The following is a 27,169-nucleotide window of genomic DNA, read 5'->3' as shown; positions in this document are numbered from 1 at the left end:
GCTGCAGTGGGAAGGGGAGATTTCTCTCACATCCTTTGGTTTTTGCTATTCTCTTGATGTAAATCCAGTGAACACTAAAGATATGTACATTGGAAAGTTTAAAATATATATGAACCAATACCTTTTTTCTAGATGATTTTAGTTGAATACCCGTTTCACACAAAATCAAAAAAATGAGGATACCTTCAAGATATTACAGGTTATATGCTGGAATTCCCATAAATATCTTTATATTCACTGAAACATCCTATGATCCAGTTCTTTAGGACTCAAGTGTACTTTAACATCATAGTATCAAAGGATTATAAGAAGAGCAAGGAACAAAACTAACTCTAAATATTCCTTGACTAAGAAAATCCTATAAAATCCATAAATCAACAAGGGACTTGAAAGCTCAGACACACACACACAAGATCATAGTTATGTCTCCCATGCAGGTTGTCAACCAACTGGAGGTGCATCTACACCAGTCATTCTCAACCTGTGAGTTCCCAGGAGTTTTGGCTTAAAATCCCCAGAAATCCCAGCCAGTTTACCACCTGTTAGAATTTCTGGGAGTTGAAGGCCAAAACATCTGGAGACCCACAAGTTGAGAACCACTGATCTACACTATAGAACCATTGCAGTTTGACGACACTTTAACCGCCATGGCTCAATGCCATGAAATCATTGTAATTTTAGTTTTACATGCCCTCTCTACCAAAGAATGCTGATACTCCATTGGATCACAAGTCCCATGATCCCATAGCATTGAGCCATGATGGTTAAATGGTGTCAAACCGTATTAATTCTACAATGTAGATACACCCTGGAACAATGTAATGAAAGTGTTAATCTGCTTCATTGCTGTTGTTCTAATCCTTGCCACTGTTTTGACTTATTTGGAGCTATACCATGATTCTAATATCTTCATGAATAAAATATCAGCTTTGAATATGAATGGATTCTTACAGGGTAATTCAATCTTGACATCAACTATACAGAGCCTCTTGCTAGTGTTGCATCCTCCTGAGGTCTATTCCAAAACTGTTCAGCCCCAGACTGAATTTAGCTTAGTCCTGCTCATTAAGCACAAATTTGTTCTGCCTGATGCCATGACTGATATTTGTCATCTGCTATTTTTAGATGCACATTGAGACAAACTTATTTATGCAAGTCTTCCTGATGTTTAGTCTGCTGTGTACTTTATAATTTTGGCTGATGCTGACACTGTGTGATGATTTTGTTTTGTTCTAAACTTTTTTTCTTTCTTTCTGTACTGCACTTTGAAATCAATAGATGCAAAACCTTTATAAATACTCATAAACATATGAATGTCTCAATTTCAGACTAATCTGGATCTCTTCTATACAATGTATTTTTAAAATACATTATATAGTCGGTTTTTTTTTCCTTCAGGAAAATATTTATTTATTTATTTTCTATATTTATACCCCACCCTTCTCCCCCCGAAGGGGGACTCAGATCGTATCCATAAGGAATAGAGACATTTGAGTTTCCAGTTAGAAAAAAGAATAAGGATGAAGTTATATAAATAAATGAATACAGAGAGAAGGAAAGGAAATTGATATATTGTGTTAACAACGATGTATACAGAAACATGCCCCCCCCCCCCTTCAGATCATTAATACTATGAATGAAACCCTGTGCATGTTAACATTAAATCAAGTTCAATGGTGTCCATGGCTTTCTTATGGCATCTTCATAAGAAATTTGGTCTCACCAAAATGTTGGTTCAAATAGAAAGATGCAGAAGCAAGCTTTTAAGAAAGCATATAGTATAAAATTGGCAGGAAAATCATTGTAGGCAATGACAGTTCAACTGATCCTTGAGCACAGTGTAATTCACAGTTGCCTAGATGAGACTGTGCTGCAACATCTCCACACAGTGGTTACTGTGGGAATTCCACGTAAACTCTGAAATCTCTAGCAAAGCATTCCTTTGCCAGAAAAGGGAGGTTTTTCCCTAAAATGCACAAAAAGGCTGATTGGAACAAACTTCTGACAATGATTCTGAATTTAAAAGGAATATATGTAATAAAGAAGGACATTGTATTGTCGAAGGCTTTCATGGCTGGAATCACTAGGTTCTTGTGGGTTTTTTCGGGCTATAGAGCCATGTTCTAGAGGCATTTCTCCTGACGTTTCGCCTGCATCTATGGCAAGCATCCTCAGAGGTAGAGGTCTGTTGGAATTAGGACAATGGGTTTATATATATCTGTGGAATGGCTGGGGTGGGGCATTATTTGATTTTATGCTGACTTTGGATGTTCCTATGGAACAGATCATAATTCGGCGGTAGGGTCCAGATCTAAATTTGATTCTTGTCATTGTCAAATTTTTAAAAAGGATCAAAAAACTTTTTTTCTCTGTCTTTTAGACACTGGAGAACTGTCACCAGTCAAAATAAGCAATACCAGGCTGGATAGACAAATGATATAACCTTCTAATTATCAGATCCTTTCATATCAATGTCAGCCCAATCCAATTTGCTGATTGATGCAAAACCCAAACTTGTTTATGTACCTGTTTATGTGCCTCTGCAACTGCTCCATTCACAAAAACCTACTAGTTTGACAGCTGAATTTTAATTAAACAGTAGAAAGACTAATTCAAGTTGATCAGGACAAAGTGTCCTCCAAAAAAGAAGATTAGGTGAAGCTCTTGGAAGAAATGACTTGGGTTCTGCCCCTGCAATCTCCAGAATATGTTGCCTGACACAGTTGCCTCATTCCCCCTAATGGTGGGTCAAGCAGATTAGTAATCCAGGGCAGGATATCCTAGTGTTTGCGTGTGATCCTGAGAAAAGTGTGATGATCAGCAGATAAAGCTTTTCATGAAATTCAGCTGAATTCCCCCCCCCCCCCCCTTATAACTTCTGATTTAATACATGCTAAAGAGATAGATCATTTTGTTCCCAGCTGCTCTTATTCTGGCCTCATCTGCTTAGCTTCAACGGACAAACGTCTACCAAAAACTATTCCATCAGTCATAGGTACTTGGAAGTGCTCATTTAGCCCCAGATTGATACTGGTAGGTCTGTCAAAACATCATCTTTCAGAAAACTTAAACAATCAATCTAACAGAGGGCATAAGGGTAAAAATACCAGAAAAACCCAGCTATTATTTTGATCCTTTTCTGTGTATTTACAAGATCCATAAACGTTATCCTTGAATATTTTCTGTCAGCTCCAAGTTGGATCAAACATTTTTATGCCACCTCCCTAGGTTGGTTTATTTTAACCCAGCATGAGATCAGGATGGATGGAAACAGTATCTGGGCATTTCTAACTGATCTGAATGTATCCAAAGACCAGCTCAAGACATTATTTTGCTGAAGTGCCGCAGCAAATAGCATCCCCTTACTCAAATCACTGAATAATTAAAGGTATTTTGGGATATAATGAAAATTCTATAGGTGCCTTTACCTGCCTCTGACAGTAAAAATGCAATACGATTTAAATATTTGTGTCCTTTTTGGACTCAGAAATCTGCCACCTGAGGCAAACGCCTCACTCCACTTAATGGTAAGGCTGCCCCTACTAGTGTATGCAAAAGGTATGGCCTTATTAGACATCCTGGGAGTGGACAAATTAGTCCAGTGTGCCAGCACATTGTTGTCCAAAATCAAGTAAGTGTCATGGATTGAGACATCAATCACTCTGCTATTTTTACTCCTTGCTTTCCAATCTGCACAGTGGGTCCAAGTAGGATGATTTGAGGAAAGACCAACATTTGACCCTTGAGACTCACCAGACATTGAAGTCCAACACAATTCTATGCTCTTGAGAAACTGTCCTATTTGATCTAGTTCACAATAGCTACTATTAAGTAGTACAAGGTTCCGCAACTGGTATGCCTGGTTTTGCATAAGGACCAAACCATTAGCATGCTATCATTCATTAGACTGTAATACTCAAACATTTCTGGGGTTTAAAAATTGTATTTGTTACTCATTAATTATTGTGAACCTCCCCAGAATCATATGTGATGAGGAGTGGATTAAAAATAAAAAATAAGCACTTTTCAGTCCTATAGATGCATACATCCACTTTTCTTCTGGCAATTATCGGGATTTAAAAGTACACGCCTTTAATTGTATTATGTCTTTTATCTGCTTCTGGATTTGATTATAATCCCCATGGGTAGCCCTTACATTTTCCTATGTAGTTGCTGCTTCCCATTATTATCCAATTTTAAATTGTTTTCAGTAACAAAATCTGATAGGCTAGCATGGACACATGTAAGAGCTATTGCACAAATCTCCTATTTGCCCTCTGCTTCCTTTTACCAAGACTGGAATGCTGCAGAGGAAGAGCCAGCCAGCATTAATTTAAATAAATACATTTAAAATTATTACTGCATTAAACAAAATCATAGGATGGAAACCCATTGTTTGTATTCACAGCACACATTGACTTTTGCATTTGTTTTCCTTTAATGCAAATAGCTTTTTACACTGTTTTAATTAGCTTTTAATGGAAAGTTGCCGTTATGATCTAATTATTTTATTGCTATTGAACTGTTTAATTACCAGAATGCATTAGGCATGTGGTAGCCTAGGTTTGTTGTTTTAGTTCCCTCACTATAAATAAATAGTGCATTCAGCTGCAGTAATTGCCCTCTCATTAGCTGCTTCTTTAGGTCTTCCTTTGAAAGGCTAGCAAGAAGAACATGCTGATGATCCCAGATGCATTCTCAGCACTTATAGTAGCAAGAGATGTGAACAATCTCCTTCTGAGAAAGTGCTTTGGAAACTCACCTTTTCGACTACTCAGAGCCCCCAAGCACTATACTTTACCATCTCCATGTTAAATAATATATACAGGCTAAGAATCCCTTATCTGGAAATCCAAAATTGTACTCCAAATGGCTAATATAGTGAAACCTTTGCTTTATTTATTTATTTACATTATTTATATCCCGCCCATATCAGCCCGCAGGCGACTCAGGGCGGTCTGGTTGTTCAATGTAAACAGACTTTGTTTCATACACAGAATTATCAAAATTAACCCTAAAATTGCCATCAACTTATATGTATAAGATGTATATGAAGCATCAATGAATTTTGTGTTTACATTTGGGTCTCCAAGACATCTTTCTATGTTCTTGAATGTACTCGAATGTAAGCTGAGTTTTTTAGCACTTTTTTAGGCTGAAAAAGCTTCCCTCGGCATATACACAAGTCAAAGTTATTTATTATTTTACTCTGTTGTTGTTGTTGTTACATTTATTATTTTACTCTATTATTGTTATTATTACATTTACATTATTTTACTCTATTGTTATATTATTTTACTCTAGTATTACTGTTATTATTACATTTCTATTATTCTACTCTACTATTATTTTTATTACATTTATTATTTTACTCTATTCTTATTGGAAGGATACATAAGCACATTTACATTGAAGAATGTTAGAATAATGATTTAATCAGAGTTGGACAGTCTTATCTTAAATTATTTTATATGTAAATATTCAAAAATTTAACCTACTGATGCCTTATATTGGTATATCTTTTTATTTTGAAATCTACCAGTAGCTGCTGCATTTCTTACCCTCATCTTATACTCAAGTCTTATACATTTTCCCAGTTTTTTTGTGGTAAAATTAGGTGTCTCGGCTTATATTTTGGTTGGCTTATACTAGGGTATATACTAGGCCTGGGTAACAACGCAAAAAATTGTTTCTAAAATCGATTTGTAATTGGGGGTTTTTTTGTTTCGATATTTAAAATAATTACAAAACTTTCCCAAAAAAAAGTTTCGGTATTTACGAAATTTCGTAAATATTTACAAAACATTTTGTAAAGATGGCGCCCTTTTTTTTTCAATATTTTTTAAATATTTTTTAAATTTAATTATTAATTTAGTAGAATAGGGATTAATTATTATTAATTATTATTAAGGAGGGAAGGCAGGCACTCACTCTGGCGGGCCCTCTCGCTCGCCGCTCGCTCGCCCCTCTCGCTCGCCACTCGCTCGCCCCTCTCGCTCCAGCAGACAAGAGTTCTTCCTCCCACCCTGAACATTATTCCACAGATATATCAACCCCACTTGCCTCGTTTCCAACAGACCTCACAACCTCTGAGGATGCCTGCCATAGATGTGGGTGAAATGTCAGGAGAGAGTGCTTCCGCCCCTCTCGCTCGCCGCTCGCTCGCCCCTCTCGCTCGCCGCTCGCTATTATTATTAATAGGCAATGCTAAGCAAGCTGGCCAATTGCAACATTCAGGCAGGAAGCAGCCAGACCATGAAGCTGCAAGGCCATTCGATGCTCATCAAGCTGGCCAGCTGCAACATTCACGCTTGCCTCCAGCAGACAAGAGTTCTTCCTCCCACCCTGAACATTATTCCACAGATATATCAACCCCACTTGCCTCGTTTCCAACAGACCTCACAACCTCTGAGGATGCCTGCCATAGATGTGGGTGAAATGTCAGGAGAGAGTGCTTCCGCCCCTCTCACTCGCCGCTCGCTCGCCCCTCTCGCTCGCCCCTCTCAGCAAGCATCGGCAGGCGGCCATCTTACGTATTTCCGAAATGGACGGAAATACAAAATTTTTTGGCGCCTGCCGTTTCGATATTTAAAAACACTTCCAGGTTAAAAAAAATGTTTTGTAATCGTTTCGTAATTCAAAAATTAACGAATTTTTTAACGAATTACGAATTAACGAAACGAATTGACCAGCCCTAGTATATACAGTATGTGAAAATAGTAAAAAAAAAAAAAATCCTCCCCACCCCCAAATCCAAAATCCCCCAAATCCAAAATACAAAACATTTCTGGTTCCAAACATTTCTGGTTCTTGGACTTTTTGATCTGGATAAAGACCCATATATTAGTCCCACCTTCCTCACTCCTCACAGGTGAATGATAGTAAATAGTCAGGCTTTTAAACAGAAAGTCTGAACACATTTCTGTTGCAGTGTAGCCTTGATTACCTCATTCTATATTTTTATTTAAAACATCTATCAGTGTAAACAGACACCAATTTACCTTTGAAATTACAAGACTTCAGACAAAGGTCTCCATGTCAGATAAATGACAGACATTATACCATGTCTTGAGCATAAGACAGAAAGTCTCTTTCTGCATTGAAACATTATGGAAACAAGAGTACATAAAATCAAAGCTATTAGAGAGGATCTTAAATGTTCAAAGCAATGCATCAATATAAACCTCCAGGACAAACTTTTCTCATCATTCCTCTCATTAGAAATTTGAGGCATCTTTTAATTATGATATACATGTTCCTGTAATGACTACAAATGAGGTTATATGGGAGCAGCATGCACAGAGCACTTAAATCAATGAAAAAAATTACTAGAATACTAGAAATGTGGACAAGTAATTAAAAATGCTTATTGATGAACTGCACTGAAGATTACATGAAGAATTGACACAATGACACTTGTCTCCTTGTACCACTGCAGGTGGGAAATATGTTACTCAGATGAGATTGAGAAGATGAATTATGTAGGGAAATAAAAGAGAAGACAATACTTTTTTCTTAAATAAAGTTCTCCAAATGTTTGATGAGGACTAAAGTCACCAGACAATTAAATAGATTAATAAGGACATAAAACCATTGCTGTTTTATGCCAGATTATTTCTCACAGCCAAGGATACTCACTTTTAATGAAGAAACACGTCAACTGGAATATCCTGTGTTCGGCAAATCCTTGAAAGCTGCAGGGGTTTCATTCTAGAAAACCTTGTGGATACTAAAATTCATAATCAAATCACATTATGATAATATGATACATCAGAATTGTGTCAAGCTTGCCTTCATCAAGTTTGCTATTTTTTTCCAATTTAATTGTACGGTTTGTGCATTTCTTTTCCAAAATATTTGGAACCAGACGTATTTGGAATTTCAAGGTTTGATTTTGTTTTGGAATTCTTGTATTTACCTATATCTAGATAATAGAGTTGGATAGGTTCATTTGGAAGAGCCTAAAAGTTGTAAAAAAAAAACTTCTGCTTTTGATTTCCGAAGCAGTTTTGAAGCATGCAGAAAAGGTGGGAGGGGCAAATCCAAATTTAAACCACTTACCCCCCCCTTTTTTTTTGTTGAAATATTGCATAATGTTCAGATGTCTCCCAAGAATATTTTATTCTTTCCTTCTCTCCTTGCCATGCTCTTCTTGTCCCCCTCCCTCGGCTTGTGCTGGGCGAGGGACAAGAAGAGGATGGAAAGTGGAGTTGGAAATTCTTTCCTTCCTCACTTTCCCTCCTCTTCTTGTGGCTGGCGGCCTGAGGCACTGCGGGGAAGGCCTGCCTGTTGCTGCCTGTGTGGCTCCGGAGGCCAGGGAAGCAGGCAGGCGCCCTCAGGATGGGCTGGAAGGAGCAGCTGCACAAGCGCTCCAAGTCGCAGGAGGGCAAGCAGAGCCGGCAGCACTTATCATGAAATGGACACACCCCCGATAAGTGAGGTTTCTGGAGTAGAACAACTACTTTCAAAGTAAAGACCACCAAATGAAACAGGAAATATCACTTTTAAACCAGGAACAGATTTTCTTTATTATTAAAAAAATGTTTGTTGTAAAAAAAAATCCATGGAGAAGTCATAGGTTATGAAATTTGGTGAGCTAACAGTGGTCCATGTGTTCTACCACCATAGCAAGATTAATCAGGATTGGTCTTAATCATGCACATGCGTGTCTGCCATTAATGAAGAGATTATGAAATTTCAGAAGTTTTAGAAAGTATTGAATCTTTTTTTTTTTTTTGAGAAATTCAGAAGTGACTTTAGAATCAAATCACCAGCGCCCCCTACATCCGAAACAAGTTTTTGATCAACCAAGCCTTAGAGATAATTAAATGTCTAGCAACTGTACTAGGGAGCAAGGCCCACCATAGGGTTTACTTCTGAGCGGGCATGGGAAAGATTGTTTCATTATTTCATTCTGTCTCCCAACTTCCATTCTCAGAATAATTCTTCTTTTTTATCTCTTTAGTAATCTATCCAAAGAAAATGAGGTATCCAAGGACTAGTAAAATACTTACTGTTGTGGTTTGGCAAGCATCAGATGATTTTTCTGGGTTGAGAACCACTGGTTTAGAGGATGAAGGGGTTGATGGGTTCCAAAATGAGACATCTGTGAGTGTTCGGGGGGAACTGTAGACAGATGTGGCTGATATTTTGAATTCTTCAGGTCATTCCCAGGTAAAAATGAAAATAGCAGTTCCCTTGAGAAAAGGACTTGGGAAGCAGAGGCGTTTTCAAGGGAGTACAGATTAGACCTGAAAATGCAGGGTGTGATAAGCAGGCAAACTAGATATTCTGAGGATTTCAGATAAAACCTTGAAGGTAAGTAGTGTTATGCATAATGCCATGGATGCCTTAGCAGGTTTAAATTAAGTGGTTTTGTTTCAGGCCTTTCAGAAGAGACCATGTTGCTATTAAGAGATCTGTCTCCTGTTAATGATTCCTGTTTATGATTCCAAGCTCATGATTCCAGTATTTTCAAGATCCCCGTTTCATGTTCCTGGTTATGTCTATAGACCTTTGGAGAACTTACCTTGGAGAGGTTCGTTTTCATGTTCATGGATATCTTTGGATTGATTCTGTGATTTTAGATTCCCTGATTTTGGTGTTTCACCTCACATTTTTGGATTACTGCTACTGAACTCTGGCTTCTATTGTGTATTGCATTTTATATCCTGACTATATATTTTGGATTTGCCCTCTTTCCCTTTTTATATGTTTTCTTTAATAAAGATTCTTTTTTTTCTTTTTTTTTGAATCGCTGGACTCTGGTGCAGTGCTGGGGGAAAGGGATGTTCCAGTGCTAGAATGCAACACTTACACCCATTGTCTACAGCTGTTTATTTTTTCCCCCTGGTAATTCCAAAAAGCAACAGTCAATGGGTTCATGAATCACAACCTGTCCAGGGACCACCACTTTGAATAGCACTGCTGTAGACCTTCTTCCATTATAGACTATGTCTTATCACACCCATGTTAAGTGCTTTTTGATAGAAGCAATTTACACATTCGGCCTCATGCCCAGCAATCAGACAACCGAGGCACATACCTGCCTGTGTCATCCGGCTCCAAAGTCTGGCGATAGGCTAAACTAAATTAGCCTTCCCAGCAGGAAATCTTTCTGCTGCCTTTAGCTTAACAAAATTGACTTTTTGTTCCAGTTCTTGCTTCATGCTTCAAGCCGCCAAAGAAATATCTTACTTGGAGATGATGTAAAGATAGGGAGACAGGTGCTGAAAGAAAGCAATTCCTCTTTCAATCTCACTGTCAACATGATTGTTGAGATACACCGTCAGGTGAAAAGAGAGCAATTCTTTTGCCAGCACAATGCTCTATATTCTAGGCTGAGCTCCTAAGCCTACAGGGATCCTGACTCTCAGAAATGTGTTTGTTAACAAGTCAGTTGAAATTCTGTTGTCAGCCAACTCTCTCTCTGACAGCTGTCATGGATAACACTTCTCTGCACACCCCAGCAACAAAACAGGTTCACACACAGACACACACTTTCCCACCCCATCACAGCTTGACATTATTGACCAGCTTGAGAGAGGGGCCGCTCTTGAAAAACAGCAAGGTTGGGTTCAGATTTGTATCAATAGCAGGTGGATTGTCTCCAACTGTTTCATCTGATAGAGGTAATCGAGCTCGAGGAAATATACAGCACTTGCATTATTGATGAACTCTGACGACAGCAGCATTTCTTGCCTTCCAAAGGGAAGCATCTACTTTCCCCCAGTCATTCTTTCTTTTTCACTCTTATAGTAAACTTCCCTCTTTCCCCTTTCAGTTCGACACATGAATTTAACAAGAATTTGCCCTATGGGCAGATTATACTTCTACCACAAAGCACGCACATGCCTTTATTTGTAGTAAGAGAGGCTATCATTGTGGAGCAATTCACATTTAAAGGAGAAAAATAATCAGTGAATTTCAAAGCATACTTCTCACACACATTTTATTAATGCATACACGATCTAAAATTGCCAAGACATTTTGATCAACAGCTTTTCCCTGTGGGTGTTCTATAACCACACATTCAGGGTACATACTTTCAAGACCACTAGTGCTGTAGGTCCCACAAATTTTCTATGGCTCTGAGGTTTTCTTTTCCTACCCGAAATGTTTTATGCGTTTTAGGATGCCAGCCTTAGGCGTACTCCACTGTGTGAGTAACATATGGACTGCAAGAAAAGAAGAAATCAAGTCGTTTTGTCTTTTTCCACCCTATTTTGGAATTCCAAGTGAAGAAACAGACTCCCACACACCATCAGAAGTACTGCCAGAACAGTAAGAGATGGGATTGCCTCTTATTCACATTACATTTCCTGAAAGCAAACTGCAAAATATGATTACCCCACATTGATATTGATATATCCACTCTTGCAGTTTACTATGCACATCAAGCCAGAGTCTCGTGTTCACTTTCCTCAAGTAGGCAGCAACACTGATCCTGGCAAATATAAGACAGAGGCAACAGCTCTTCTTTTCACTACTTAAATAGCAATTGAGCCAAATCTGCCAGTTCTATGCCTGTTAGGAAGATAAAACATCTTCCGTTTGCTTTGAGATCTCATTAGTATAGTCTATCACACAAATGTGATGATATAAGGGCCACAAAATAGGTACTCTTTGTGGGCTTGAAAGGGGACATGTAAACACACACCATTGGGATAACAATTGTAGATCCCTCAAATTATCCATGATTCACAAGCTAAAATTTACTTCAATCTTATACAACAGTGGTCTCTCCAGAAATTTTGGTTTCTTTCAATACTGCTTGACATTGGCCATATTGTGAATGGCGAGAAGCTGATCTAGATTAGTATTCGATTACCATATCAGTCTATGGGTTGCTTGTTGATGCCATTTTATGATTTATGTTGTATTATGATGTTGTTTTTATAAATTTTACTGTGCTATGTTTTAATTCTATGTTTGACAGGGCTTGTCCCCATGTAAAGTACCCAGAGTCCCTTTAGGGAGATGGTGGCAGGATACAAAAATAAAGTTATTAAAGTAGAAGCTCACTTATCCAACCTTTGCTTATCCAATGTTCTGTATTATTCAACATAGTCTGCCTCCTGCCCGGATCCAAAGCTGTTTCAATACATTGCAATGTTTTGGTGCTAAATTCGTAAACACAGTAATTACTACATAATGTTACCATGTATTGAACTGCTTTTTCTGTTGATTTGTTGTAATACGTGATGTTTTGGTGCTTAACTTGTAAAATCATAATGTAATTTGATGTTTAATAGGCTTTTCCTTAATCCCTCATTATCCAACATTTTCACTTATCCAACTTTCTGCCAGCCTGTTTATGTTGGATAAGCGAGACTCTACTGTATTATATTATTATTCTTCTGTTCTGGTATTAGTGGATGTTTTCTACACTGAGAAATTTATCTTTGTAGAAATGAAAACTCTATATAATGCCAACCAATTCCCCCAGTGTTTACACAACTACAGTGATACACTATCTCCCTCAGAAGACATCAGATGGAGGGGAAAAAACATAGGGAAAACCCAGAAATTGAAGTAGGTTTGTTGTTTATTAGTTCAGTCGCTTCTGACTCTTTGTGACCTCATGGACCAGCTCATGCCAGAGCTCTCTGTCAGCCGTGGCCACCCGCAGCTCCTTCAAGGTCAAGCCAGTCACTTCTGCTGACATTTATTTCAGACATACACTTTGCTCTTAAGAGTTAGAAATACCAAATTGAAGTGTAGCCTTTTTTCCAAAATGATGTTGGTTTTAAGAGCTATGAATCAGGGTTACTGTAGTTTCAATTTTACTGTTATTAATTTATCAGTGGGTTTCGTAAAACTATCTCTTCTCAGCATTAGCCTTGTCCATACCCTCACCCTAGCAAAGATAATGCTGACCTACCCTACACAAGATGTTGTGATTATTACAGGAAGGTTGCATATAGTACACAAAACTTTCTGAAGTTCTACACAAATGCTAAATGATTCTAGATATGAAAAAGGCTTGGGAGTTACTTGCTAGTGCAGTTGTCTATGTCATACTTCAACCACCTCATATCAAGATAAAGCCATGATAAATTTTCCTTGCACATGTGAGAATGAAATAAATAACTTAAATGCATTATTTGATAAATCTATTAAAATGAATTTAATAAATCTTTAGACAAAAGATTGGCAACTATAGCCCTTGAGATTTTTATTTTTTTGCCATGGCAAAGACAGCAAAGTATAATTACAAATAAACTCACTTTATTCAGACTATTCACAAAATAAAACCATTCTTTTTCAGCAGGCATTTTGCTTCAAGTCATAGAATCACAGAGTTGGAAGCGACCTCATGGGCCATCCAGTCCAACCCCCTGCCAAGAAGCAGAAATATTGCATTCAAAGCATCCCTGACAAATGGCCATCCAGCCTCTGTTTAAAAGCTTCCAAAGAAGGAGCCTCCACCACACTCTGGGGCAGAGAGTTCCACTGCTGAACAGCTCTCACAGTCAGGAAGTTCTTCCTCATGTTCAGATGGAATCTCCTCTCTTGTAGTTTGAAGCCATTGTTCTGTGTCCTAGTCTCCAGGGAAGTCTTCCAATGACATGTATGTCTTAAGCATTTGTTTTTAGAATAGCAACTCTTGCTTGAAAAGTAGTTCTTCCTTTGATAAAGCTATAAATAGGACCTTTTCATGAGTGTGAAATTTCAAAAAGCCATATTCAAGATTTTAAGAACAAAGATTCTCACATGCTGCCATTAATTGAGAAAAAATAAATATACGGGGAATTGATGTTTTTGTGGTTTATTTTTAACTGAATAAATCAGAATGCAGAATCACAGAATAATAGTCGGAAAAGACCTCATGGGATATCCAGTCCAACCCTCTGCCAAGAAGAAGGAATATCGCAGTAAAAGCACCTCTGGCAGATGGAGTTATTGTTTCCTCCACAATAACTCCAACATTAAGAAAACTAACAAAGCAACTAGTTTAATGACTGCATTTGCACTAGATTAAAACAACAACAAAATATGTTTGATGCAATAGCAGCACACATAATATTTCTGTTTTCTAGTTTAACCTTAACTTTAACTAAAGGATTAGAGGGTGAATGTGTGTGAATAGCCACATTAAGCAGAAGTTGTACTGAACAAGAAGTAAAACATGGAAAATTCACAATTTCAACCTAATTAACAGTGGCAGTAAAATTAACCTGTTTTGGAACTCGTAAAAGAGAACAGAAATTGGTTTATAAATTATAAATGTTTTTTTTTTCTGCCAGCCTGAGATTTTGGATCTGTGAGATATTTGCAATAACTTTTCTTTTAAAATCCCTTTAAAAGAAACACTTTAAATGAGATAATTAATGATTGTATTAAGATCAATGGCAGTTTTAATTCAAGCTTTTTTTAAGTAAAAGTGAGAAGTGTATGTAAAAAAATCCCAGCATAAACAATTTCCTAACAAATAGTAATGCACTGATAGCAATGTGATTTGTCACACTGGAATTTTTTTACAGTGGAAGACACACACTCTGAGAAAATGCCCCCAGCAAAACTGTGACAAAAGGCAACCTTTCATCTCTATAAAACTGATCTGAGCAAATCATGGACCCTGAGATACTATTTTGACTTCACCCACTGGCTATGTTGCCTGGGATGGATTAGGATTACCAAAGGAAAAACTGGGGAGGGTTCCTATACCTCAGAATGACTAAGTAGGGGATGGAATATCAACAGGTGTTTTACCTCTATCAGTGACAAACAGCACGTTCTAAAATTTATCTCCTTAACTACCATTAAAGGTAAAATTTTCAAGATGGAAACCCTAGGGTAGATGAAAGTTGCAGCTCATCTGTAATTGGATTGCCACAAACAGATCACATTCTATTGTGTGTTGTTTACCCCCCCCCCCCGGCCCAAAATTATAAACTCCTCCCACTCCAAGGAAAGAAGCCACAATTTGCCAAAATAGTCTCCGGGTTTTGAGCGTTCTCATTTGGGCTTCTTTATTTCCACCTAACCCCAACACTTCTCACAGTGGGGAAAAGAAGTGGCTGCATGAAGACTATCTGAACATTCCTCTCATTTTTCCTTCCATCTTACTTTTCATTTGGGAAGCAATGTGATTGACTGAATCAGCTTACTAGTAATCAGCTGTCACTCCCTAATTTAGGCAATTCTTTTACTTAGCTCCTCAATCAGAAAATCTGACTCACAAAGCACAAGCAAACAATGTTTTTGAATGCTCACTTATGTTCATGTGCTGTATTTTTCAATGTCCACAAACAGTCTTTCTTCAGTTTTCCAAAGAAAGAGCTCAATTTTTTTGAGGTTCAATCAAGGCAAGTTCTTTGGGCACACAGAATTCCTGGAGTTCTTCCTTTTCATATTGTATGCACGGTGTTTCTATTTCGGTCCCAGGTTCCATGGCATTCTGACCAACAATTTTCAGATTCACAAACTTGATTTTCCATGTATTTTCCCTGAACGGACAGCGGATGAGTCCGAAGATTTGTTCAAAGATTCCCAAACAACAAGTATCTCTATGAACTGTACCAGCTACTGCCACCACAATTAACCCATGCGGAGAAACTGTGCACCTCAGGCCACCAGTATTCAAATTGGGGTTCAGAAAGAGGCATTCTTCTTTCACCAAGGACAATAAGCGAAGGCTTACCAATTCTGCACCGAAATACTCTTCTATGTTCTCTTCTGAAGTGTGGTAACAAAACTTTAGTTTTGCGTCATCCCAAAAGTGTTGTGGTCCATACTCGTCTTCGGACTGTCCAATCAATGGGTTCTGAGAGTTCAGAATGCCAAAGAACCACTGACAAAACTCCTCTGCCAGACTGTAGTACTCCTTGTCATTATCTTGTTTGTCTCCTTCCTGTTTCCCTCCTTCTTCATGTTGCTGCAAAACAAAATTAGGGTGTTTAATTTTAGGAAGCAACAAGATAGGTGATTTGCATAGAGAGCAGTAAAGACCGTGAAGATTCTATTATTATTATAAACTTGATTTATACCTAGTGGGGACTCAAGGCAGCTAACAATCTCACACTTTCGTCATAGTTTAAAAAGTGCAATACAAAAGTTAAAAAAACAATTACATTTTACAGTGTTGATCAAGGTAAAAACAAATTAAAATATCATAAATACACTTAAATTAGCCTTTAAAACTGGGTGTCATCTGCATATAAATGGCACCACACTCCAAAACTCCAGATGACCTCTCCCAGCAGTTTCATATATATATTGAGTAGCATATATAATGAAGAACGCAAAATAAAACAGATGCAGTGTTTGATTTGAAATGGTTTCTACAGCCTGATATATCAAAGTTTACCCAGAAAGTTTATTAAGAAAAAAGTTATATACATATTTATTTCAAGCAAACAATTGTATTATTTGTTGTGACAGTTCAAGGTCATGCCCCAGTCAAGCTCTAGCTGTGAGTTTTATCATGTTTTCAACTCAGGAAAATGTTTGCAAGCCATTCTTCTGTCTTAGATAGCGCCAGGTTTTGGTCATCATTGCTTCTTGTATAACATAACATAAGAAACATACAGACTATTATTGGTTTCAAGAAGTATAATGAACCAAAATTTGATACTCAGCTATTGTGAGCCGGTGTGGTGTAGGGGTTTGAGTGTAAAACTGTAGTCCTAGACTGAGGTTCAATCTACACAAAAAATGTGGCCTTTCCCTCTCCTCTCTTCACCATTTGTCCGATGGCAATGGGGTGAAACTGAGATTGCGGGACCAAGCCTGTTTCCTTCTCTCCTGGGGCTGCCATCGCCTCCTTTTCCCATTGACCTAACTAGCTCCTTTAGCTGTGCAACTTCTTATTTTAACTTTCTGTACTTCATGATTGCCAGACTAATCTGATGTCTTTTTGCAATAGTTACAAGATGGGTAAATGCAGGGAACACTGTGAATTTAGCGTATGTGGATTTCAGTAAGACCTTTAACAAGGTCCCCCACGACCTTCTGGTAAACAAATTAGTCAAATGTGGGCTAGACAAAACTATGGTTAGGTGGATCTGTAACTGCTTAAGTGAACGAACCCAACAGGTGCTCACCAATGCTTCCTCTTCATCCTGGAAAGAAGTGACAAGTGGAATGCCGCAGGGTTCTGTCCTGGGCCCAGTTCTGTTCAACATCTTTATTAATGGCTTAGATGACGGGTTAGAAGGCATGATTGTCAAGTTTGCAGACAACACCAAATTGGGAGGGATAGCTAATACTCCAGAAGACAGGCGCAGAATTCAAAATAATCTTAACAGATTAGAGAGATGGGCCAAAATTAACAAAATGAAGTTCAATAGGGACAAATACAAGATATTCCACTTAGGCAGAAAAAAATGAAATGCAAAGCTACAGAATGGGAGATGCCTGGCTTGATAGCAGGATGTGTGACAAAGATCTTGGAAGTCCTTGTGAACAAGTAGCTAAAAAAGCCAATGGGAATTTGACCTCCATAAGTAGGAATATAATGTCTAGATCTAGGGAACTCATGCTACCCCTCTATTCTGCCTTGGTCAGACCACACCTAGAATATTGTGTCCAATTCTGGGCACTACAATTGAAGGGAGATGTTGACAAGGTGGAATGTGTCCAGAGGAGGGTGACTAAAATGATCAAGGGTCTGGAGAACAAGCCCTATGAAGAGCAGCTTAAAGAGTGGGCATGTTTAGCCTGAAGAAGAGAAGACTGAGAGGAAACATGATGGCCATGTATAAATATGCGAGGAGAAGCCATAGGGAGGGAGGAACAAGCTTTTTTTCTGCTGCCCTGGAGACTAGGATGTGGAACAATAGCTTCAAATTACAGGAAAGGAGATTCCACCTGAATTGGAGGAAGAACTTCATAACTGTGAGAGCTGTTCAGCTGTGGAACTCACTGTTCCTTCTTTGGAGGCTTTTAAACAGAGGCTATCAGGGGTGCTTTGAATGAGATTTTCCTCCTTCTTGGCAGGGGGTTGGACTGGATGGCCCACAAGGACACCCATTCTGTCAGAAGTCTGGCCTTTTGGTACTCCTTAACATCCATAAGGGGCTGCTCTGATGTCCTCTGGGCAGGTGTAAACCTCCATCACTGAGCTGTTTCATGGGATTTGGCAGCCTTCTATGGCGTGGATGCTTTACCAGCTACTCCAACTTCAGCGCTTTGCTGCTCATTTTAAAAATTGTCATCTGAAAAGATGGTGCCTTCTCCTCTCTCCTTCTGCATGTTTGCCAAGTTAGATGTCTAGATGGAAAAATCTAATGAATTCCAAAAAATCTGCCAGGTTTCAAAGCAGTATAAGTATTTGTTTCAAAGAAAAGTCACAGTGTCTTGCAGATGGTGTTTCATTTGTTAACCTACATATGACATTCATTGCTCAATTACAACAGCACCAGCTTTATAAACTATACTGCACACAAAACACCCATTTAGGAAAGAAAACATCTGAATTATTCATTAATCAATTGATCACGCTCTTAGCCCTTTGTTCTAATGTCTATCTATCCTAAAAGGTTCAAATTCTCAAGCTCATCCATTCTAAGTAAAAACAGTCTTTTATTGCTTCCTGGATTATTCTAGCCAAATGTTTTGGACAAATTGTCTCCTCTAAACCTTGTGTCTCTCTATATAACCCATACACAACAGTTGTATGTCTCATGTTGACATTTACGGCCCAAGTTTTTAATGTGTAGTTTTATGTCATTGCCTAGTTATTATGTTTTGGTTTTCAAATGTATATACAGCATTGAATTTTGCCATTATGATGGAAACTGCTTTAATTCCCCTAGGGTTGAGAAAAGCGGTATATAAATGCAGGAAATAAATGAATAAATAAACTTCTAAGACATCATAACATGGGTGACAATAAATGCATCCACACTGTAGAATTAATTAAGCTTGATACCACTTTAACTGCCATTGCTCAATGTTATAGAATCAAGGGAGCTGTAGTTTTATAATGTTGTAGCCTTCTCTGCCAAAGAGTGCTGGTGCCTTAAATCCGAGAATTTCATAGCATTGGGTTGTGATGGTTAAAGTAGTGTCAAGTTGCATTAATTCTACAAAAGAGGAAAACAGATAACACTTTTACTGTTCTGTGGTTCTCCTTTGCAAAAATGTTTTTACATGACACACCTATAACTGACGTATATGCCCCTCTATAGCAGAACAACTTTAGTTGTATTGTCGAAGGCTTTCATGGCCGGAATCACTGGGTTGTTGTAGGTTTTATCGGGCTATATGGCCATGTTCTAGAGGCATTCTCTCCTGACGTTTCGCCTGCATCTATGACAAGCAGCCTCAGAGGTAGTGAGGTCTGCTGGAACTAGGAAAATGGGTTTATATATCTGTGGAATGACCAGGGTGGGACAAAGAACTCTTGTCTGTTGGAGCTAGGTGTGAATGTTTCAACTGACCACCTTGATTAGCATTTGATGGCCTGGCAGTGCCTGGGGCAATCTTTTTTTGAGAGGTGATTAAATGTCCCAGATTGTTTCCTCTCTGTTATTTTGCTGTTATAATTTTAGAGTTTTTTAATACTGGTAGCCAGATTTTGTTCATTTTCATGGTGTCCTCCTTTCTGTTGAAATTGTCCACATGCTTGTGGATTTCAATGGCTTCTCTGTGTAGTCTGACATGGTGGTTGTTGGAGTGGTCCAGCATTTCTGTGTTCTCAAATAATATGCTGTGTCCAGGTTGGTTCATCAGATGCTCCGCTATGGCTAACTTCTCTGGTTGAAGTAGTCTGCAGTGCCTTTCATGGTCCTTGATTTGTGTTTGGGCACTGCGTTTGGTGGTCCCTATGTATACTTGTCCACAGCTGCATGGTATACGGTAGACTCCTGCAGAAGTGAGACGATCCCTCTTGTCCTTTGCTGAATGTAGCATTTGTTGAGTTTCTTGGTGGGTCTGTAGATAGTGTGTATGCTGTGTTTCCTCATCAGCTTCCCTATGCGGTCAGTGGTTCCCTTGATGTCACTGTTAAAACTAATGTTTTGATTTTCTAAAAGACAGAAACAATAAATCTTACCTCTTCATTAGGTTTTACACATTTTTCATCTGAGGCACAATTTTTCAGCTCTTCACACCAGTACAGTTTTGTGCGACTAATGAGTTGATGTTTTTCAGAAGAAGGAGACACTATAACTCCTTTGGTTGCCAAGTACTTGAAGATTATCTCTCGAAATACTTTCTTTCTCTTCAATAGCTCTTCAGCACTTTGGCTATATAGTAAGATGGCATGTATGGCTTCTAAAAATAAAGTGAAAACAGAAATGTTGCTTTAACTTTACACTGTACAGATTATTTATCAAGTCTGAGTGTACACATTAAGGTCAACAAACATTTTTGAATTATTTTTAAATTGCCAGGTTTTGCCACTACTGCATTTTCCTTTTTTATTACTACTCATCCAAGAAAATCTAATTCCACGTATAAGTCTAGAAATTTTAGTGGAAAAAAAAAAACAATCACCAAAGCCCAGCTCGACTTATCCACAAGCCAATTTGAGTACTGCATCTTAGCTAATAGTAGCTGCTGTCATGGAAAAAATGGAGGAAAGGCTATTTTACCATGTAATGTTGTAAAGGTGCTTTTACTAGTACAACTTTATATGATTCTACAAGATTGTGCACGCTCCCATATAAGATTCTGAACATGTGTTAGGACCTCCACTTCTCAAGTGTTTCAGTTCCTATTTATTTATAATGACTATGTAAGAAACTTTGATTTTTTAAGCTCCTTCAATGCCATGATTACCTTGTAGTTGTATGAAATCATCATTCATGTAATAATGGTACCACCACAATGAGATTTCATCATAATCATTAGGTTTGTATATGGACACTGTTAATATTATTTTCATTTACTTGAAAAAGACGGCATTGCCTCATACTAGAAACATATGTGAATTTAACATATCAATACCATATTTAATTCGCAAGTGGTCTTTGACAAAGATCTTGTCAGATAATCAACAACATAACCTAGCAATTCAAGAAAAGATGGTAGTCATCAAATTCAGAACTAAGACATAATTTTTTGGCAAGCTTTCTTAAATTAATACAAGATTATGACAGAAGCGCTGAGATACAAATAACACACGTGTATACATAACTTTGTTAGCTGTGGTTGTTGTGCCAGTAAGATTTGGCACTGGCTGTAAGACAACAGCATACAAAACTCAGCATGCACCTTTCTGAATACCTACCAGGCAGCATTTATCAAAAGCACTTAAAATACAGCAGTCAGTAAAGTAATTTCAGAAGTTTCAAAACACCAATAAAATACTGATGTCTTTTTGTGTGTTAATTATGTCACTAGACAAACACATGGTTCTACAAAAAGAAATACATTTTGTATCTTTTTCTAAACTCATTTGTTGGTGAATATAATACACTGCACCCATCACCACCCAAAGATACGACATAAAAAGAAAGGCTTGGACTGGGGGTGGGGAGTAGGGTGTCACCACAACCATGGCCTTCCCCGTGATTGCTCCCCGCCTTTGGAACTCCCTCCCTAAAGAACTAAAATGCCCCCTCTCCTTAAAAAAGCTTTAAAAAACTTATTTATGCACCTGGAGAGGAGGACTAGTACATCTCTCTCTATATATATCCTCGCCTAGATACAGGACACCTACCCCATGTGTCAGATACTGTAAACTATTTTATACTTTCAATGCCTTTTTGATCCCACCATCTTCGCAAGTGTGACTGGTGGGGATGAGATAGAGGGCCTTCTCAGTGGCAGCCCCTCATCTATGGAACTACGTCCCCAATGAAATCAAGCAAGCTCCCTCCATCCGGTCTTTCAGGAAGAAGCTTACAACATGGCTATGGGACCAAACATTCAACCAATAACTAGTGCAATAAGGATAACAGACTAATGGAATTGACAATTGGACAGGCCTTGGACTACGATCTGGATTACGCGATTTTCATTAATTTTAATTGTTTAATTGTATGGTTTTAATTGTATTTGCATGCTGTACGTCCCCTTTTAGGGTGAGAAGAGCGGGATACAATAAATGTGAAATATTTATATTTTATATCTTTATACCTGATAAACAGTATTTACTGCTCATGCACTTTATGGTGCCTGATTGCCTATCTTCCCTCAGGGGTCTATTTTTATCTGTGTTTTAAGTTGTTATTATTTTTAGAGTGTTTTGTTTTTATGATTGTATGTGGCATTGAATGTTTACCTTCTGTTCTGGAAGCCGCTCTGCGTCCCTGAGGGAAGGGAGGGTGGGTTAGAAATAAAGTTTTATTATTAACTGATTTATGAGGCCATAAAGAAGACTCCAGCAAAGCATTCCAGTGGGGAAGCATGCGGGGAATGCGGAAGGGCTTCATCAGCTTCGATGAAAGTGACAGCTACCCTGGCGGCCAGAAAAAGTTAAAAAAATAGTCTCTGTGTATGTCTTTATATGTTTGTATGTCAAAAATTGGCATTGAATGTTTGCCATATATGTGTACACTGTAATCCGCACTGAGTCCCCTGCGGGGTGAGAAGGGCGGAATATAAAAGCTGTAAATAAATAATAAATAATTGTTGTTTTCAGCATTACTTGCCACTTTGACACATTTGTTGGAAACCCTGAATCCCTTCAGGGAGATAGGGCAGATTACAAATAAAGTATTATTATTATTATTATTATTATTATTATTATTATTATTATTATTAATATTATTAATATTCACTAGTAGCTGAAGCTGCAAAACACGAAACTTTGTGAAATAAATTTCAGGCCCTAAGAGTTTGAAAGGCTTTCAGGTGGCACAGTGGTTTAAACCGCTGAGCTGCTGAACTTGATGACCAAAAGGTAGGAGGTTCAAGCCTGGGGAGCGGGGTGAGCCCCCATTGTTAGCCCCAGCTTCTGCCAACCTAGCAGTTCGAAAACATGCAAATGTAAGTAGATCTATAGGTCCAGCGGGAAGGTAACAGTGCTCCAAGCAGTCATGCCGGCCACATGATCCTGAAGGCATGTACGGAAAATGGTGGCTCTTCGGCTTAGAAACTGAGTTGAGCACCACTTCCCAGTCGGAAATGACTAGACTTAATGTCAAGGGAAAACCTTCACCTTTACCTACCACATATTTAAACACTATTTACTGCTCATGCATTTTATGAAGCCTGATTGCCTAGAATCCCCCATGGGGTCTATTTTTATCTATGTTTTAAGCAATTACTAAGTTGTTATTTAAAGTGTTCTGTTTTTATATTGTATGTATCACTGAATGTTTTCCTTTTGCTTTGGAAACCACCCTGAGTCCCTTCAGGAAAGAGGGCAGGTTACAAATAATTTTATTATTGTTGTTTTTGGCATTGAATGTTTGCCACTTTGTCACATTTGTTGGAAACCACCCTGAGTCCCCTCAGGGAAATATGGAGGGTTACAAATAAAGTATTATTATTATTCATTAGGAGCTGAAGCTGCAAAACACCTTAAGAGCTTAGGTGGGGCAGAAGGCTAAACTACTGAGCTGCTAAACTTGCTGACCTAAAGGGTAGCAGTTCAAAACCGGGGAGCAGCATGAGCTCCCACTGTTAGTCCCAGCTTCTACCAACCTAGCAATCTGAAAACATGCAAGTGTTGAGTACATAAATAGGTTCCAGCAGGAAGGTAACGGTGCTCCATGCAGTCATGCTGGCCGCATATGTCCTTGGAGGCATCTATGGTCAATGCTGACTCTCCAGCTTAGAAATGGAGATGAATATCTCCCCCCCTCCCCCCCCCCCCCGGGTCAGACACAACTAGACTTAATGTCAAAAGAAGCCTTTACCTTTACTTTAAGAGCTTGAAATAAAAGTAAGCAGTGGATAAAAGCTGGGTAACCACTTTCATCTACAACAGTATTTCTCAAACTCTGCTCCTCCAGGTGTTTTGGACTTCAGCTCCCAGAAATCCCAGCCAGTTTACGAGCTGTATTGCCGAAGGCTTTCATAGCTAGAATCACTGGGTTGTTTATGGAGCCCCCGGTGGCGCAGTGGATTAATCCCCTGTGCCGGCAGGACTGAAGACTGACAGGTCGCAGATTCAAATCCAGGGAAAAGTGGATGAGCTCCCTCTATCAGCTCCAGCTCCTCATGAGGGGACATGAGAGAAGCCTCCCACAAGGATGATAGAAACATCAAATAATCTGGGCGTCACATGGGCAACGTCCTTGCAGACGGCCAATTCTCTCACACCAGAAGCAACTTGCAGTTTCTCAAATCGCTCCTGACATGACAAAAAAAACTGGGTTGTTTGTAGGTTTTTGGGCTGTATAGCCATGTTCTAGAAGCATTCTCTCCTGACATTTTGCCTGCATCAATGGCAGCCATCCTCTGAGGTTGTGAGGTCTGTTATTCAAATACACATACACAAACAGATCTCACAACCTCTGAGGATGCTTGCCATAGATGCAGGCGAAACTTCAGGAGAGAATGCTTCTAGAACATGGCCATACAGCCCGAAAAACCTACAAACAACCCAGTTTACGAGCTGTTGGGAATTATAGGAGCTGAAGTCCAAAACACTGGAGGAGCAAAATTTGAGAAAATCTGATGTACGACAACAATTTTTTTCCAAAGTCCAGGCCTCCGAGTATTTTTAACTCTCAGTAAGCCAAAAGTCGGGCATTCTGGGAACTGGAGCTCAAAAAACCCGGAAGTCCAAAGTTTATTTGGTGCTTTAAAAGCTGAAATAAAGTGGGGAAGAATCAGAACAGGGTCACAAATTATATCTATGTCTATCTAGGTTTGGGAATCAGGTTTTGGGGCTTCAGCTCCACGGATTCTGGGAGCTGAGCTCCAAAAAACCTGGAGGCCAAAGTTGAGGGATGGCGGGCCACTGCCCAATTTAAGGCGGCACCTTGGCGGTCTTCGGGCTGGACGAGGCGGGTGGTGACAGTGTCGGTGAGGGCCAGGAGGTCGTCGGTGTCCAGCAGGTCCAGCAGTTCCCGGCAGCCCTCCTTCTCGCGTTCGCTCATCCCCGCCCAGGACGAGACAGCCATGGCGACCGGGGGGCGAAGGGGCCTCGCGCCTTCCAGCCCCGGGTGGAGGAGGAGCAGCCCTGGCCGGCCCGCGCCTCGCGCCTCGCCCTTCCTCTCGCCTCCCTTCCGCCTGGAAACCTTGGCAACCAAGCAACGCGAGGGCCGGAGGGGGGGAAAGCAACACTTCCGGCGCTTTGATGACGCGCTGAGTCGCGGTTGGCGCGGCATTGTCAAAGGCTCGGTGTGGAACGAGGGTGGGCCTATATAGTTCCTTGTGTGTTCGCGCTACAGAATTATAGGCAACATAGCTCTTGATATATTTTAACTCAGACGTGGGCAAACTTTGGCCCTCTAAGTGTTTTGGACTTCGACTCCCACAATTCCTAACAGCCAGTATGCTTGTTTTAACATTTGACACCACTTTAGCTCATGCCTCGGTGCCATGGAATCGTGGGAGTTGCAGCTAAAGACTATATAAGACTATATAGCAGGGGTCCTCAAACTAAGGCCTGGGGGCCAGATACGGCCCTCCAAAGTCATTTACCCAGCCCTCACTCAGGGTCAACATAAGTCTGAAACAACTTGAAGGCACGCAACAACAACCATCCCATCTCATCAGCCAAAAGCAGGTCCACACTTCCCATTGATATACTAAAAAGTTTATATTTTTTAAAATTATTCTTCATTTTAATTATATTATTGTTTTAAAGTGTTTTTTGAACTACATAAGTCTGAAACAACTTGAAATTATTATTTTTATTATTATTATTTGGTAGTTTTGTATACCGGTCTTCTCACCTCCATTCGAGGGACTCGGGCCGGTTTCCAACATCAATATTACAAACCGTCATTAAAACATCATATTTCTAAATCACACTAAAACATTAAAACATTGAAACAATTAAAATGGCAAAAATACAATCATGATTACAGTGGTCAGTCGTCATCAAAGTCATTATTCGTCGTCATCCATCCATATCACAGGATCATGGCTCATTCATTGAATGTCAATTCCCAAATCCAGGTTTTCACGTTTCCTGAACGTTAAGATCGAAGGGGCAGTTCTGTTCTCCAGTGGAAGGGAGTTCCAGAGTCTAGGGGCCACCACCGAGAAGGCCCTGTCTCTCGTCCCCACCAGCCGCGCCTGTGAGGCCGGTGGGATCGGGAGCAGACCCCTCCAGACGATCTTAGTAATCCTGATGGCTCATAGGGGAGGATACGTTCGGACAGGTAAATTGAAAGCACACAACAACAATAATCCTATAATATCAGCCAAAAGCAGGCCCACACTTCCCATCGAAATACTAAGAAGTTTATATTTGTTAAAATTGTTCTTCATTTTAATTATTGTATTGTTTTTAAGTGTATTTTGCACTACAAATAAGATATGTGCAGCGTGCATAGGAATTCATTTTTTTTCCAATTTATAATCCGGTCCTCCAACAGTTAGAGGGACTTTGGCCTGGCCCTCTGTTTAAAACATTTGAGCACCCCTGCTATATAGCATTGAGCCAGGGCAGTTAAAATGGACTCAAGCTGCTTTAATTCTGCAGGGACTCGCCCTCTCACAAAGTGCTCTGGTGCCGCAGCAAACTACACATGCCATTAGGGAGACAGGGAGGGCTACAAATAAAGTTTAATTATTTTTTATTAGTAGTATTATAGTATTCATAGTGTGATCCCATAACAGTTTAAATCAGGGGTCCTCAAACCTTTTAAAAAGAGGGCCAGGTCACAGTCCCACAAACTGTTGGAGGGCCAGATTATAATTTGGGAAAAAATGAATGAATTCCTATGCACACTGCACATATTTGTAGTGCAAAAAAACACTTAAAAACAATAATATAATTAAAATGAAGAATAAGTTTAACAAATATAAACTTTTTAGTATTTCAGTGGGTAGTGTGGACCTGCTTTTGACTGATGAGATGGGATGGTTGTTGTTGTGTGCCTTCAAGTTGTTTCAGACTTACGTTGACCCTGAGTGAGGGCCGGGTAAATGACATTGGAGGACCATATCCGGCCCCCGGCCTTAGTTTGAGGACCCCTGGTTTAAGTGATGCCAAACAATTATAGACAGCTACCTTCAGAACAATTAGCCTAGCTATTTATTAGTTTAGACCTATATAATGCAGTTCATGCAGTTTAAGCTGCATTACATGGCAGTGTAGATGCAGTCTATATAACTTTGTCGCAAGTAAGTAGGATTTACTGCTAAT

At 39.2% G+C, this 27,169-nt stretch overlaps 1 protein-coding gene across 1 annotated transcript; it reads right to left on the bottom strand.

The window, feature by feature from the left end:
* Positions 1-13,213: 13,213 nt before the first annotated feature.
* Positions 13,214-25,120, bottom strand: C3H3orf38 (chromosome 3 C3orf38 homolog). The gene is made up of 3 exons (XM_060770624.2): positions 24,830-25,120; positions 20,003-20,223; positions 13,214-15,880 (listed from the first exon to the last, which is right to left on the bottom strand). Exons 1-3 carry the CDS (start codon positions 24,969-24,971, stop codon positions 15,287-15,289), a joined length of 957 nt encoding a protein of 318 aa, XP_060626607.2. The 5' UTR covers positions 24,972-25,120; the 3' UTR covers positions 13,214-15,286.
* Between the last annotated feature and the right edge of the window lie 2,049 nt (positions 25,121-27,169).

Source organism: Anolis sagrei, chromosome 3 (assembly GCF_037176765.1).
Source record: "Anolis sagrei isolate rAnoSag1 chromosome 3, rAnoSag1.mat, whole genome shotgun sequence".
Taxonomy (NCBI): Eukaryota; Metazoa; Chordata; class Lepidosauria; order Squamata; family Dactyloidae; genus Anolis; species Anolis sagrei.
The sequence above is the reverse complement of the archived record's forward strand: the minus strand, read 5'-3'. Positions and strand labels throughout refer to the sequence as shown.

Coding starts and splice junctions, on each gene's coding strand:
- C3H3orf38 (XM_060770624.2), bottom strand. CDS start 24,971: ATGGCTGTCTCGTCCTGGGCGGGGATGAGCGAACGCGAGAAGGAGGGC. Junction 20,224..24,829: donor CCAGCCCGAAGACCGCCAAG/GTGCCGCCTTAA, acceptor CTTTATTTTTAG/AAGCCATACATGCCATCTTA. Junction 15,881..20,002: donor GTGTAAAACCTAATGAAGAG/GTAAGATTTATT, acceptor TTTGTTTTGCAG/CAACATGAAGAAGGAGGGAA.